Source organism: Phyllobates terribilis, unplaced genomic scaffold (assembly GCF_046119375.1).
Source record: "Phyllobates terribilis strain yellow unplaced genomic scaffold, ASM4611937v1 Scaffold_2__4_contigs__length_985480577, whole genome shotgun sequence".
NCBI classification, from domain to species: Eukaryota; Metazoa; Chordata; class Amphibia; order Anura; family Dendrobatidae; genus Phyllobates; species Phyllobates terribilis.
This window is the reverse complement of record NW_027362762.1, coordinates 165,523,624-165,539,247: the sequence shown is the minus strand read 5'-3', so window position 1 is coordinate 165,539,247 and position 15,624 is coordinate 165,523,624. Positions and strand designations below refer to the sequence as shown.

General features: G+C 44.1%; 1 protein-coding gene across 1 annotated transcript in view; it reads left to right on the top strand.

Moving 5' to 3' along the window:
• LOC141199519 (electroneutral sodium bicarbonate exchanger 1) overlaps positions 1-15,624 on the top strand; it is a 265,649-nt gene that overhangs the window by 136,302 nt on the left and 113,723 nt on the right. The window contains exon 2 of the mRNA XM_073663223.1: positions 15,037-15,118. Within this exon, the coding sequence (XP_073519324.1) occupies positions 15,037-15,118 (82 nt within the window). The remainder of the gene's footprint in view (positions 1-15,036; positions 15,119-15,624) is intronic.

Below are 15,624 nucleotides of genomic sequence, written 5' to 3'. Positions count from 1 at the left end.
CTGCCAAGGCCCGAGGCAGCTGTACAGAAGCGTGGTCACTGGTGGGGTATGAAAGGCCAGAGAAAGGACACACAAAGGGGGGTCCTGTGAAGCGCTCCAAAGAGACCTGGGAGTTGGCCGAGCCCCTCACCTGGAGAGCACGGCACGACGTGGTCAGCCATTACCTGTACAGAAGTGGCTTGGAGTATACGAGCTGTGAGTAAAGAACCTGGACTGCAACACTTTGTCTCCGTGTTTCTTACTGCACCAGCACTAACAGTACTGGGACATCCTGCACCACAACCCCCATCACCCCCATCCTATCTACACACTGTCCTGAGGCCACACTCCTCCCGTGGGGAGTTATACTATTCTCTGCTGCACCCACAACACCTGCCTCAGCGGTCTGTCCTGCAGCGGCGGTTCACAATGACCGCGATCCATGGGTGGCGTAGTCGGACATTTAACTGCCACTGGTTTGACCGCCCTGAGCCACAGACCGGGTCACCGCCACGCGGAGACTACTACCACCCCTCAGCACCGTACACCAGAAGACCTGGTTTCGAGTACCCCACGGCCCAGGGGGCGAGTCACCTTCATCTTGCAAGAACTGCTGACACACTCCAGCCACATGAGGTCTGGCATTGTCCTGCATTAGGAGGAACCCAGGGCCAACCGCACCAGCATATGGTCTCACAAGGGGTCTGAGGATCTCATCTCGGTACCTAATGGCAGTCAGGCTACCTCTGGCGAGCACATGGAGGGCTGTGCGGCCCTCCAAAGAAATGCCACCCCACACCATTACTGACCCACTGCCAAATCGGTCATGCTGAAGGATGTTGCAGGCAGCAGATCGCTCTTCACGGCGTCTCCAGACTCTGTCACGTCTGTCACATGTGCTCAGTGTGACCCTGCTTTCATCTGTGAAGAGCACTGGGCGCCAGTGGCGACTTTGCCAATCATGGTGTTCTGTGGCAAATGCCAAGCGTCCTGCACGGTGTTGGGCTGTGAGCAGAACCCCCATCTGTGGACGTCGGGCCCTCATACCACCCTCATGGAGTCAGTTTCTAACCGTTTGTGCAGACACATGCACATCTGTGGCCTGCTGGAGGTCATTTTGCAGGGCTCTGGCAGTGCTCCTCCTGTTCCTCCTTGCACAAAAGCGGAGGTAGCGGTCCTGCTGCTGGGTTGTTGCCCTCCTACAGCCCCCACCACTTCTCTTGGTGTTCTGGCCTGTCTACTGGTAGCGCCTCCAGCCTCTGGATACTACGCTGACAGACGCAGCAAACCTTTTTGCCACAGCTCGCATTGATGTGCCATCCTGGATGAGCTGCACTACCTGAGCAACTTCTGTGGGTTGTAGAGTCCGTCTCATGCTACCACGAGTGTGAAGGCACAACCAACATTCAAAAGTGACCAAAACATCAGCCAGAAAGCATTGGTACTGAGATGTGGTCTGTGGTCCCCACCTGCAGAACCACTCCTTTATTGAGTGTGTCTTGATAATTGCCAATAATTTCCATCTATTGTCTATTCCATTTGCACAACAGCATGTGAAATTGATTGTCAATCAGTGTTGCTTCCTAAGTGGACAGTTTGATTTGATTTAATCCAGGTTACATTCAATGTCAAGTGTTATGTATCCAGATGTAAAGTAAAATCTATAAACTGCTGTACGGGAGATATATTTAACTGAAAATCAATTTATGTCTTTACATACAGCTGATACTCCGTAAGACGGAGCTAAAAATATAGCCATGTTATAGCAGATGCCCTTGAGAAAGCTTGTTTCTTCCAAGTACATAGACAACTTAAAAAAAAGTCCTGTGCGCACGGAGGATATATATATCCTGGTGGTTTTGAAACAGGGGAGGCAAGAGACCTGATCCCTGTGTGTGGGACACCATTAGTCCTGGAAGGCACGTGGCCTGGGGGCCACACCTGGTGAGCCTTAAGCCACAGCTTTGGCAGAACAGAGCTGATGGAAGCCGCTAGACCCGGCAAAGGTAAAAATGCCGCTTGATATGGACATTGATATTGTTATCTTGCTGAAGGCTGTATCTGAGGCCAAGCGGGCATAGCTGCCACTGGAAAGGCTCTAGGATATTACATGTGTAACATTCCTCCGAGCCACTGAGATGGACTATGTTATAGGCAGTTTATGATGTTTAATAAACTGCTGGACTGTAGATTACCGGAAAAAGTTGCATGTGTGCTTTAATTAACCCGGTAAAGTGAGTGCCCCTCAACATGATGAATAGCGCTACCTTACAGTTGGTTAGAGAATGCGGGCAACTGCAGCCTGGTTGCAAGGGGTAACGACACATGACGACGAACGTGGATGCAAGTTTCTGGCTGTGGCTCGGTGGGGTCGCGAAGATTAAAGCATCTGGCTGTAACTCGGCGGGGTTGCGAAAATTGTCGTCGCACTCAAACCTGGTTTGCTGTGGCTTGGTGGGGCCACGAAAATTTTTTCGGGGAGAGCGGTGTGAGCAGCGTACCGTGATTGGCTGTGAAAGGAGCAGCAAATGAGACTGAAGCTATTGAGCGATTAAAGTGGTTAAATCACAACAGCAGGTATTTAAGAAACGACAACAGGACATGGTACAGGAACGGCAGGAGCTGTTGGCATGTTACAGAATGGCGGCAGCGGACCATTCCTTGAGTTCTCCTGTGGCGCTGGTACTATCCCAGAGTGCCCAGGGAGGCAGTAAGAGATGTTGTGAACTGGGTCCTAAGACTATTGCGTTTTTTTTTTTAAAGTACTCCCTACAGGTGTGGTTGTCCAAAAGGGGATGGAGTCTCAAAAGGGGGTGGAGCATACAAAACCAGAATTGGTTACTGGTCGTGTGTTGGTACCGCCTAAAATGACAATTCGACCGTTGAGAATGGGGTAGCTCCAGTAGAAGGGGTTGACAACAAAGTGGAAGGTGACTTGTTGTGCCACAACACTACACTGGGGAGTGACACAGACCCCACAGCTGACGGTGACACTATGAAAGTAGAAAGAGAGTTCAGTCAGGAGGAGTTAAACGAGGTGAGAAAGTCCTCCTCTCGTCGTCGAAGGCGCAAGGGCCACAAAAACGTTGCTCCTGTAGCCTTTGCTGAAAGGGTAAATAAAGAAAATGCAATGCTGTGTGCCTTTATTCCGAGTGTGGATCCGCCTTCAGATAACAAAGAAAACCAGGAGGAAGAGTTGGATGCAGTTCTGCAGATTCGACTCAAGCAGGATGATCTACGGATACAGAAGGATCAGGAACTGACAGCCCTGAAGGGGGTGCTGAAAGAAGAGGTGGCCAATCCTGACCAAGAGCTGGAGCCTGTCAGGCAGCAGTATCAGAATGACGTGCAGCAACTAAGGAAAAACATGGAGAACGTGTCCCAGGACCAGCTGAGCCTGGAGTCTGAGCGGCAGAAAATAAACCAGGCTGTGAGGAACTTACAGCGAGAACTAAAGGAAAGCAGCGAGGAAATCAACAAATGAAAGGAAATGTTCCAGAAAAATAAAGAGGGCCTCCGCAAAACCAAAGCGGAAGTTTTTCAGTTGAAGCTTGACAAAATGGAGTTTGAAGATGAGCTGTACGAGATGAAAGAGCGTTTCTCCCTGGTACAGTCAGAGCTGAACCAAGTGAAGAAAGGCTCTGTGGATGTGAAGGAAGAGCAGAGATTTCAGGAGCAGGTGAAGCAGCTGATGCAGGAGAAGGAGCGGCTGGAGGACTCTCTGAACCAGCGTGACCGGGAGCTATCCGCCCTGAAAGGGGCATTAAAAGATGAAGTGTCTGGTCACGACCGTGAGGCAGAAAAGATGCATGAAAAATTCAATAGGGAACTGCAACAAACCAAAAGAGACTATGAGGATCTCCTCAAGGTTAAGAAAAAACTAGAGGATGATAAGGCGGATGCAGAGCACATGCGCCAAGGGATTGAGACCACTTTACAGGACACCTGTGATGAGAATGATGATCTCCGCAAAAAGATCCTAGGACTGGAAGCTCAGGTGAAGGAGCTGCAGACGTTCTGTGATGATCTCCAGAGGGCAGAGACATGCCTTAAGGATAGAATTGGCAGGATGGAAGCTGAACGGAAAAAGTTGGAGGAGTCCATCAGAGAAGCCACAGACCAGTATCAGGAGTGTGCCACTGGAAAAGGGAGGTATGAAGTAAATACCACCTCGAATAATGCGAGCTTGGATGATTCAGTGGAAGTAAGAGCCGAGATCAAGGAGCTCAAGGAGACGCTACAAGCCCATTTGAAGCAAGAGAAGCTTGAGAGACTGGCTGTCGAGAGCTGAGTGGGCGCATTGGAAACAGAGAGGTCTGAGAGAACTCTACTGATAAAGGAGCAGTTGAAGCAGGAAGAGCTTCAGAGTTGGGCTGCTGAGAGGCGAGTAGCTGAGCTAGAGGAAAAAGTTTTCGAGCTCAAAGGTCGCCTGGCAAAGTACCAATCAGTGAACAAGGCCGCCTTGGAGAAGGAAAAGGGCAAACAAGTTGCGCTTAATCCTTTATACCATGAGAAGGTGGACCTGAGGAGAATTCTTGAGTTCATAGCTGTGAGTTAGCTCAGGGGAAGCATACAGGGTGAAGAAGCTGAAAGTCAGTTGTCCCTGAAACCTGAGCCTGATGATCGTTTGGAGACCACTGGTGAGACAGAAACTCAGTACAAGTGCCTCATAGATGTACCCGAAGATTTGAGAGAAGAATGCACCAGCGAGTCCGTGCATGAAGAGTTTAAGAAGGCCGTGGGAGCCTGTAAGGTGTACTGGACCTAAGAAGCTAAACAGCTGGTGGTCCTGTCCACAACCGAAGTCAGTGAAGAGGGTGGCTATCCTAAGTGACATGCACTGGCGATGTGTTTGCACGAAGCGGATTGTCGGGTTGAAGACGGAACAAGTCATTAGACAACTGGAGCTTATGAGGAAAGCTCCAAGTCTGCGGGAAGAAGTCATCGGCGTGCCTCATGCTCTGGTAAGAAAGCTCATTGGGAGATAAGGCTGAACCATGCAAATGATGGTAAAGAAGTCTGGTGTGTTAAAAATAAGCAGTCCACGTGATCATCAGGACTGGTTACCGGATGAAGACTGCATGGTGTCATTCTCTGCTGTAGGCACGGAAGAAAATCTTGCACATATACGCATGCTGATAGAGTACTGAGTGACCTACCTGCGAGAGGTAGAACAGTTGAATCTCGTCAGACTGCGAATGGAAAGACAGCGTCGCCTGAGCAGCAGAAGTTGGCAGCCGTCTATAAATTGTGAGACCAGACAGAGAAAGGGCCCTCCAAATAATAGAACGGCTACAGCAGAAGTTGGAGACCTTTCAAGATGTCCTGAGGATAGTGGGCATGGGTTTAGAGGTAGTGAGTCCTCCAGTAACTCAGGTCTGAAAGGCCCATACAAATGACCCAATAAAGTACGAGACAGACCTGACCTTAGATACAGCAGTGCGACTCACTTGCCCTTGTATCGACCGCTGGGAGCGGGGTAGGTCTGACAAGGTTACGACTGGGAAATGTGGCTTGACGAAGTTAGTGACAATGACGGATGGGCTGGGGGCTGAGCAGCGCAAACGTCAAGTATGTGGTCTCTGTGTGAACCGTGGGTTATAACATGATTGTATATATCATGTGTTCAATACCGTGGACTTGAACAAGGGGGGGATATGTAATGCAGCGGCTTGCTGCATTGCCAAAATGTCAGAGGGGGTGTGTTCTGGCTGACCATGTACCTCCCCTTCAGGTGACTGATCACATGACTGTGACATCACAGGTCCTGTGCGCACAGAGGATATATTTATCCTGGTAGTTTTGAAACAGGGGAGGCAAGAGACCTGATCCCTGTGTCTGGGACACCATTAGCCCTGGAAGGCACGTGGCCTGGGGGCCACACCTGGTGAGCCTTAAGCCACAGCTTTGGCAGAACCGAGCTGATGGAAGCCGCTAGACCCGGCAAAGGTAAAAACGCCGCTTGATATGGACATTGATATTGTTATCTTGCTGAAGGCTGTATCTGAAGCCAAGCGGGCATAGCTGCCACTAAAAAGGCTCTAGGATATTACATGTGTGACATGCCTGCGAGCCACTGAGATGGACTATGTTTTATAAGCAGTTTATGATGTTTAATAAACTGGTGGACTGTAGATTACCGGAAAACGTTGCATGTGTGCTTCAATTGACCCGGTGAAGTGAGTGCCCCTCAACACGATGAATAGCGCTACCTTACACAATTGTGTATAAGAAACACCAATCATAGATGGGTAGTATAAATCACATAGTGTGTGTAAATATAGGTATAATATGTACCTCCTATTAATTACTACCCTATATGGACTAAATGCGACTCCATCGCCAAATATAGAACTACCAGAAAAAGAAAAAAGCGAAAACCGAATCAACAATTCTATAGCAAAAATTAGTCAATGTTTATTATGATACAAAGATCAGACATATACAGAGATCAGTACAACAATATAAAAAGAATAATAAAATCAACAACAGCCCTCTCCACATGTGACCCCACACAAGGACCCATAATGTAAGTAATCCATGGCAAATACAGATCCTATATATTTACTTATATTATATCATATCTGGTGTATATATAACAAGTGTAAGCATTAAAATGGATACTATATATGCTGAGAACCCTCACTGATGTGTAGTGAAAACAAGTGGAAGTCATTAACCATATCACCCTCCTATTAACTGCTGTTATCATCAAGTGCGGTGCACTAGATAAATAGAGGGAACATGAGTGTCCCCATTTGTATGCTTACCGCAGCTCTCCAGTGTCCACATGTAATCACCAGGGGGCAATGGCACTGTTAGGGGTCCATGAAGGGGAGGCACATGTCGAGAGAGGCGCCCCGACGCGCGTTTCGGCTGTCCCCTGACGAAGGGAACAGCCGAAACGCGCGTCGGGGCGCCTCTCTCGACATGTGCCTCCCCTTCATGGACCCCTAACAGTGCCATTGCCCCCTGGTGATTACATGTGGACACTGGAGAGCTGCGGTAAGCATACAAATGGGGACACTCATGTTCCCTCTATTTATCTAGTGCACCGCACTTGATGATAACAGCAGTTAATAGGAGGGTGATATGGTTAATGACTTCCACTTGTTTTCACTACACATCAGTGAGGGTTCTCAGCATATATAGTATCCATTTTAATGCTTACACTTGTTATATATACACCAGATATGATATAATATAAGTAAATATATAGGATCTGTATTTGCCATGGATTACTTACATTATGGGTCCTTGTGTGGGGTCACATGTGGAGAGGGCTGTTGTTGATTTTATTATTCTTTTTATATTGTTGTACTGATCTCTGTATATGTCTGATCTTTGTATCATAATAAACATTGACTAATTTTTGCTATAGAATTGTTGATTCGGTTTTCGCTTTTTTCTTTTTCTGGTACTTACACAATTGTGTGGCAATGAGTTGAAGGTCACGTTAGAAAGAGTGCAAAGAAATGTGTAAAGGTAATCCGTGTTTGGTCTGCTAGAAACAAAAAGTTATGGTTCTGCATTTTTGCCTTGCTCAATTATGTAGGTATTTAGTTATAGCTACAACACAGGTACGACGTACAGTATGTTTAATGGGTATTCCCATAAGGTAATAGAAATTTGCCATTGCATTGAACTGAATGAAACAATGTTTTAGGAAATAAAACAAAAATCCACCTTAAAAATCTACCTCCAAAAAATCTGTCCCTAACTATTGATCTCATATATTTACGTGGAGTGCGAGACGCTTGATTATTTACAAGGTGCACGTCTCTTAAAGAATCAAGCGAAGCACGAAGTGGTGTGTGCCTCCCTGTGCACCTTGCACAAATGTTACTCCAGTCAGGTACTGGAGTTAGATTTGTGGCATAAGGAACAGCACTACTTGTCATGAATTTGACTACGGGGGTCTCCAAGCCCTGTCACGCCCCCGTACCCTTCCTTGCTCCACCCAACTGGTCATGCTGGACTAAAATTTTTGTGATGCCTCATTTTGTGCAAAAATGTTGTGACTTTTGGGGGCCTTTATATTTTTCTCCATTCCTTCTGTCCCATTTCTTTCTATAGATAGAGATGGTCAGCAAAAAATAAATAGAATTAATTTAAAAGTTTTTTAAATTCTTACTATTATTATGCTTTGCTTATATAGCACCATTAATTCCACAGCGCTTTACAGACATTATCATCACTGTCCCCATTGGGGCTCAAACTCTAGATTCCTTATCAGTATGTCTTTGGAGTGTGGGAGGAAACCGGCGAACACGGAGGAAACCCACAGAAACACGGGGAGAACATACAGACTCCTTACAGATGATGTCTTTGGTGGGATTTGAACTATGAAAGTTATTAACGACTGAGACTTTCCCCTTTCATCATTCTGTCCAAAATCCATGTTCCCGTATTACAAATAATAAAACTATCTGTTACTCACCCTCCCCAGGTCCAGCATTGCATCTCTGCCGCTGCTCCTGTGTTATCACAACATGGCTGCAGCAAATCACAGTGCTCAGAGGACCTGCTGAAGACTATGGCCCGAGCTGCTCAGACCAGTGATTCACCTCAGTGCTGTTGACGGGGAATCGAGCGGCAGCAGAGGTGCAGCACTGGACCTGGGGAGGAGGAGTAGTAGTTCATTTTCTTCTTTTTAAAACCAAGGATAAGAATTTTGGACAGAAAATTTGAAAGAGGAAATCCCTATAAACACACACTTTTTTATCAGTACTATGTGTAAAATGATGTTTATCATCGGTTCAGATGTCTTCTCCCTTAAAAAGCAACACCTTTGAACTTAAATAATAGGATGATAGTCCTCTTATTACTTTTGCCTGCAGTGTTTTATCTGTAATATCAATAGTTTTTGCTTAGTCCTGTGATTTCTTCTGTTACTGCTTGTCACATCCATAGTCGTTTTCTTAGGCAATCACACTTGGCTCCAAAGGCCTGATGGGGCCCATTGCCACATAATGGTTTTGTAAAAAATTACTCCTTCTTATATTATGGAGGTATACTCTATCTATGGTTACTGCATGCTGTCCTGTTTGTTTTTCCCAGAGCATTATCAATAGGCTAAGTAATTATTACTATTTTACCTTTCCTACACTTTAGGTACCTCATTAGGAAATAATAAAGCTTAGCCTACCTTGAGCGGGGACACCATTATGCAATTTTTGGGTGCCAACCTTCACGGCTCAGGCAACTAAGTATTAGAGTCTTACAGGGATACTGTAGGTGCCTTTTCCATTTCCTACCCTATTGTTTTTTTGAAGGGATCCTCTTGTTCCACCTATTTCTTTGTAGAATTTTGTGGTGTTATTTGGGTATTTTTTGGGGTACCTACTAAAGATTTACTAATCTTTGAAGGGGTAATTTTTCTGTTGCCATATATATTTTTGGATACCCTTAGATCGTTTATCCTATTTTCTCTGTGAATTTTTGCTTATATAGAAGAGCAGCCATTCCCGTCTCTGTGCTGTCAGTGAAAGAAATCCCAGCAGCTTCTCTCCTCCCCAAGCTATCAGAGGATTGCAAATTACAGATAGAGCATGGAGAGGAGAAAACGGGTGAGAATGCAGGATGTAAGTCATATAAGGGCCAGGAATGGTGATATTCCTCATGTACACACAAAGGACCCCTTATTCTTAATAGTTCCTTGAAAGCACAGTTACCCTTTCAGACAACTCCTTTAAACCACCTCGGATCTCAATATAAATATAGTGGCAGGACAGTAAGTGAACACTGGGCTCTTTATCCTCCTGCCAATAGTTGCAGAATTTCTACTGCCATTAATTATTATTTTGTTTTGCAAGCTTCAGTCTCATTAGTGTGGATTGTATCCTTATCTAACTGCAGAATTTATGGGAAATGAACAATTATCATCAAGATAATGAAACTTCATGCTCTACTAAACTAGGTCATTATGGAACTGCACGCATCTAAGAACCCCCAGAGTAGATTGAAAATTATGTCATACTGGTTAAAGGGGTATTCCCATCTCCAATCCTATCCCAATATGTATTAGGTGTAATAATAACATTAGCAAATGCCTCCAATTAGAAATGTAGTATAGTTCTTCTGATAAGCTATCTTACTAACCCCTTGTGCAAATAAATCTATACAGAACTGGCAGCACATGGACTATGTCAAAAAGATGCTGTGCCACACACCAAAGAAGGAAATATATCGAATCAAGACAAAAGATGTTTCTACACCAAGCATCTCAAATCAACAAAAAATGAAGATATAAAAGTATAATATACTTGGTGAATAGACTGCCGAGATTATATGCTTGTGAAGACCCGGGGTCTTAATACTAATAGCGTGGGCGTAAAACTACTCAGACAGCACAGGGTGAGGGTAAAACAGTGTGGCAATACTTTATTGAAGCAATAAACAGACAATAAACATATAGAACAGTCCCATCAAACACCCAAGATGGTGCAAAATTACACAGTCTCACCCTTCCTCTGGCCTGATAGGAATAGAGCAACTGCGACTTTGGGACTTCTAGGGCCAACTACCTCAACCAGTGGTCCCCCGCTTTTGCCGGGCTCCCACAGAGAAGAGGTAGCGGCAAACTTAGGAAGCCAACAGTCCATTGAGGTACAAGGCCAGGAGACCCGAGGGTCCCACACTGGCCTTTCTGAGAGTTTCTATGGGGCCAGATGACCAGCTGGTCCCAATCTGGCTTCTCCGAATGTCTCAATCGGTCCCTCCTGGCAACCCCAAACAACATATCCATGGGGCCAGGTGACTTCATCGTCCCAACTTGCTCTCCACCAATGGCAGAAAGGGATGACATCCCTTCCGGTTGTGTGGTCCACCGTGACATGCACGCCGCTGCACCGCTGTGACCTACTTCCTCTTTCCTGTTTGAAGCTGGATGTGGCGTAACGCGTAGGGTCTCCTACCCACTCCCTTTCTGCCACTGGTGGTTTGTATGGATATTATATCTATTATTTTTGTATTTCTCATGTTTACCTATTGGTTGTCAATATGCATTGGTGTGGTATATCTGTCACATTGTACAGATTTATTTATTCTCTAATAGTATATATTTTTGCAACCAATATATCATTGCTCTATATGTATTTTTCTGCTCACACCATGCATGGGAGTGGGGTTATGTATGTATTGTATTATATCTTTATGTGTACTATTATGCCTCATTTCTAGGGGTTATTTTTTTTGCACCTCCCTGTTTTTAAGTATTTTTTAATACACCAAGTGTTTGTGGTATCAATAAAGATTTTTTTCTATCAGCATATAATCTCAGCAGTCTATTTCCCAAGTATATTAGACTTTATAGCTTCATTTTTGTTGATTATTTGAGATGTTTGGTGCCTAGAAACATCTTTTGTCTTGGTTCGATATAACTCCATGTGCAGGCATTGCAGTAGATTAGGTATCCTTGTTTACGACCACTAGCAGCCAGCTAACTAACTATGAGTGGTCATAACCAAGGATACCTAAGCTACTGCAATGCCCTGCACATGCGATAAGCAACATAGTAAATCAGAAGAACTATATCACATTTCTAATTGAAAGTATTTGATATTAACTACATATTGGGTTAGTATTTTGGAGATGAGAATGCTCCTTTAAATCTCTACTCACTTTGGAGCAGAGCACGGAAAAACTGACAGAAGGGGAAAACGGCTAAGGAGTGCAGGATGCAAGGCATATAATGGTCAGATATACTGTTATTACACACATGCCAGCTTATTCATCTGAAACAACAGTTACACTTTAAACTATATTTGTGTTTGGTCAGAGTTTGGTCAGAGTTTGGTCAGAGTTTGGTCAGAGTTTGGTCAGAGTTTGGTCAGAGTTTGGTCAGAGTTTGGTCAGAGTTTGGTCAGAGTTTGGTCAGAGTTTGGTCAGAGTTTGGTCAGAGTTTGGTCAGAGTTTGGTCAGAGTTTGGCCAGAGTTTGGCCAGAGTTTGGCCAGAGTTTGGCCAGAGTTTGGCCAGAGTTTGGCCGAGGAGAAGATGGAAAAATATAATTTTCATTCGGTCAGTCCGAGCCCAAAAGGTAATAAATCGGCCTGATTTTTAGAAGTGTCAAGGTTTGGCTGGTAGTTAGTAGATCTCGGTCCTGATGTGAGGTTTTAACAATAAAAACCATAAAAGAAGATATCAGGGATAAATCTATTGTGTACAAGTGCATTCATATCCCTTCGGTGTACATTTTTGTTTTGGTATAATTTATTAATCCTACAGATCCCGATTTCATATTTACTGCTTAATTCGAAGCCTGGTTACCGCAGCGTGTTTTCCACTTTATTGAGATATAATCGTGACTGAGTGCTTCTTGAATTTAAATACATTACACAGAAGTTGGCTTTGCTAAGTTTGCTAAGGGATGATTATATGTGTCTGTGTTACATTAATTTTCTATGTTAGACTTCAACAAATGAAGAATATTATGTGAATTACTTTGAAAAAATTATGTTTATTTTTTAGGAAATGTACTACAGTTTTAGTGGCTAAAGAGGGTATATATTTGTAAATCAGTTAATACGTTATTTTAACTTGAAAGTTGCCTGTGTCAATGTTAAAAAAAGTCTCTACTTTCACACCTCTACTAGTTAAAACAGTTATCTAAGACTATTTAATTTTTTTACTTTCGGCCTAAGAACTTTCATGGAGGTAGTTACTAACTACCTGCCTGTTGTGACCGGCACCGATTTCTGCGGTCACAGACCGCTCCTACTGGCAATTCAGCGGCTTCTACAGACATCTTGTCGACAGAGCAGCAGCTTCTCTTCCACTCTGCTCTGTTGACAGGACATGACTGCCGATATCATGCTGATTGACAGCTGATTAACCACAGTTAGGCAACGTGGAGTCGGCTGTCAAACTGTGGTTAATCAGCTGTCAATCAGCATGCTCTCGGCAGTGACACACTGTCGACAGAGCAGCCCAGAAGAGGAGGAGCTGCTCTGTTGATGTGAAGCAACTGAATTTCCGGCAGGATCGGTTGGTGACTGCTCTGAGCTGGCACTGGGAAGAACAGGCAGGTAGTTAGCTAATACCTGCCTGTTAGCATTTAGGCACATAGTTAAAAAAAAAAAAAATAGTCGTGGATAAACCCGTTAAGTAATTTTTATTTCCTTTTTATCTCCGAACCTGTGTTCGGGCCCTGGGGATTGGAGCTCTTCCTCCCCATGCTTAAAGTGCTGATGCCACGTATTAAATGGATTGTACAGGATGAGAAAACCATGGTACCTCATAATAATGTTATTCTGATTGGTCAATAAACATGTAATGCCGGGATTATTTAGTTTCGTAGTTTTACCAGTTTGTCTGGAAGGTTTCAATGTGTAACCACGAAGTTAAAGACAAAATTATTATGACATACAGTACAGACCAAAAGTTTGGACAGCCTTCTCATTTAAAGATTTTTCTGTATTTTCATGACTATGAAAATTGTACATTCACACTGAAGGCATCAAAACTATGAATTAACACATGTGGAATTATATAGTTAACAAAAAAGTGTGAAACAACTGAAAATATGTCTTATATTCTAGGTTCTTCAAAGTAGCCACCTTTTGCTTTGATGACTGCTTTGCACACTCTTGGCATTCTCTTGATGAGCTTCAAGAGGTAGTCACCGGAAATGGTTTTCACTTCACAGGTGTGCCCTGTCAGGTTTAATAAGTGGGATTTCTTGCCTTATAAATGGGGTTGGGACCATCAGTTGTGTTGTGCAGAAGTTTGGTGGATACACAGCTGATAGTCCTACTGAATAGACTGTTAGAATTTGTATTATGGCAAGAAAAAGCTGCTAAGTAAAGAAAAACAAGTGGCCATCATTACTTTAAGAAATGAAGGTCAGTCAGTGCGAAAAATTGGGCAAACTTTAAAAGTGTCCCCAAGTGCAGTTGCAAAAACCATCAAGCGCTACAAAGAAACTGGCTCACATGAGGACCGCCCCAGGAAAGGAAGACCAAGAGTCACCTCTGCTTCTGAGGATACGTTTATCCGAGTCACCAGCCTCAGAAATCGCAGGTTAACAGCAGCTCAGATTAGAGACCAGGTCAATGCCACACAGAGTTCTAGCAGCAGACACATCTCTTCAACAACTGTTAAGAGGAGACTTTGTGCAGCAGGCCTTCATGGTAAAATAGCTGCTAGGAAACCACAGCTAAGGACAGGCAGCAAGCAGAAGAGACTTGTTTGGGCTAAAGAACACAAGGAATGGACATTAGACCAGTGGAAATCTGTGCTTTGGTCTGATAAGTTCAAATTTGAGATCTTTGGTTCCAACCACCGTGTGTTTGTGCGACGCAGAAAAGGTAAACGGATGGACTCTACATGCCTGGTTCCCACCGTGAAGCATGGAGGAGGAGGTGTGATGGTGTGGGGTGCTTTGCTGGTGACACTGTTGGGAATTTATTCAAAATTGAAGGCATACTGAACCAGCATGGCTACCACAGCATCTTGCAGCAGCATGCTATTCCATCCGGTTTGCGTTTAGTTGGACCACCATTTATTTTTCAACAGTACAATGACCCCAAACACACCTCCAGGCTGTGTAAGGGCTATTTGACCAAGAAGGAGAGTGATGGGGTGCTACGCCAGATGACCTGGCCTCCACAGTCACCAGACCTGAACCCAATCGAGATGGTTTGGGGTGAGCTGGACCGCAGAGTGAAGGCAAAAGGGCCAACAAGTGCTAAGCATCTCTGGGAACTCCTTCAAGATTGTTGGAAGACCATTTCCGGTGACTACCTCTTAAAGCTCATCAAGAGAATGCCAAGAGTGTGCAAAGCAGCCATCAAAGCAAAAGGTGGTTACTTTGAAGAACCTAGAATATAAGACATATTTTCAGTTGTTTCACACTTTTTTGTTAAGTATATAATTCCACATGTGTTAATTCATAGTTTTGATGTCTTCAGTGTGAATGTACAATTTTCATAGTCATGAAAATACAGAAAAATCTTTAAATGAGAAGGTGTGTCCAAACTTTTGGTCTGTACTGTATGTACTTCTACTATATTATTATATTACATTATTTTAATTATGACACTTTATTATTTTAACAGCGATCTGATGAAGAGGCTATTGTGGATCAAGGTGGAACCAGCTCCGTCCTCAATATCCATTATGAAAAAGAAGAGCTTGAAGGTGAGATAAAATGCGAGAAAATGTGACTTGAGGACCACAAGTATATTATGCAGATGGAGGCTTTATTATATGATCAATTTGTACAGCAGATTTTCATTTAAAGACCACGAAGACCCTTGACATTTCATGTGTCCTCGTGTTAACTGTGTATGATGACTTAAAATGGAGTTCATACTACTAGCAAGCAGAGTGAGCCTTTTGCTTAGACTGGTTTATACAAAATAGGAGCCAGAAGCCAGAAATCCATGCTGAAATACTCAATATACATGGGGGGGCCGATTCACCAATAGGCACAGTAGTTTGGGTTCAAACGTTTTACTGAAATATTATTAAAATCCTACATTATAACTTCATACTCACAAACACCGACGCGTTTTGAGCCCAGCCCTGCTTTTGTTCACAGCAAGGATCTATCCACCCGTGGACTGAGTAACCCATACCTAAATCTACATACAGCTCTGAGTGCAATAGGCGCCTCTAACTATCTTTGAAGTTCTAGTCATTGT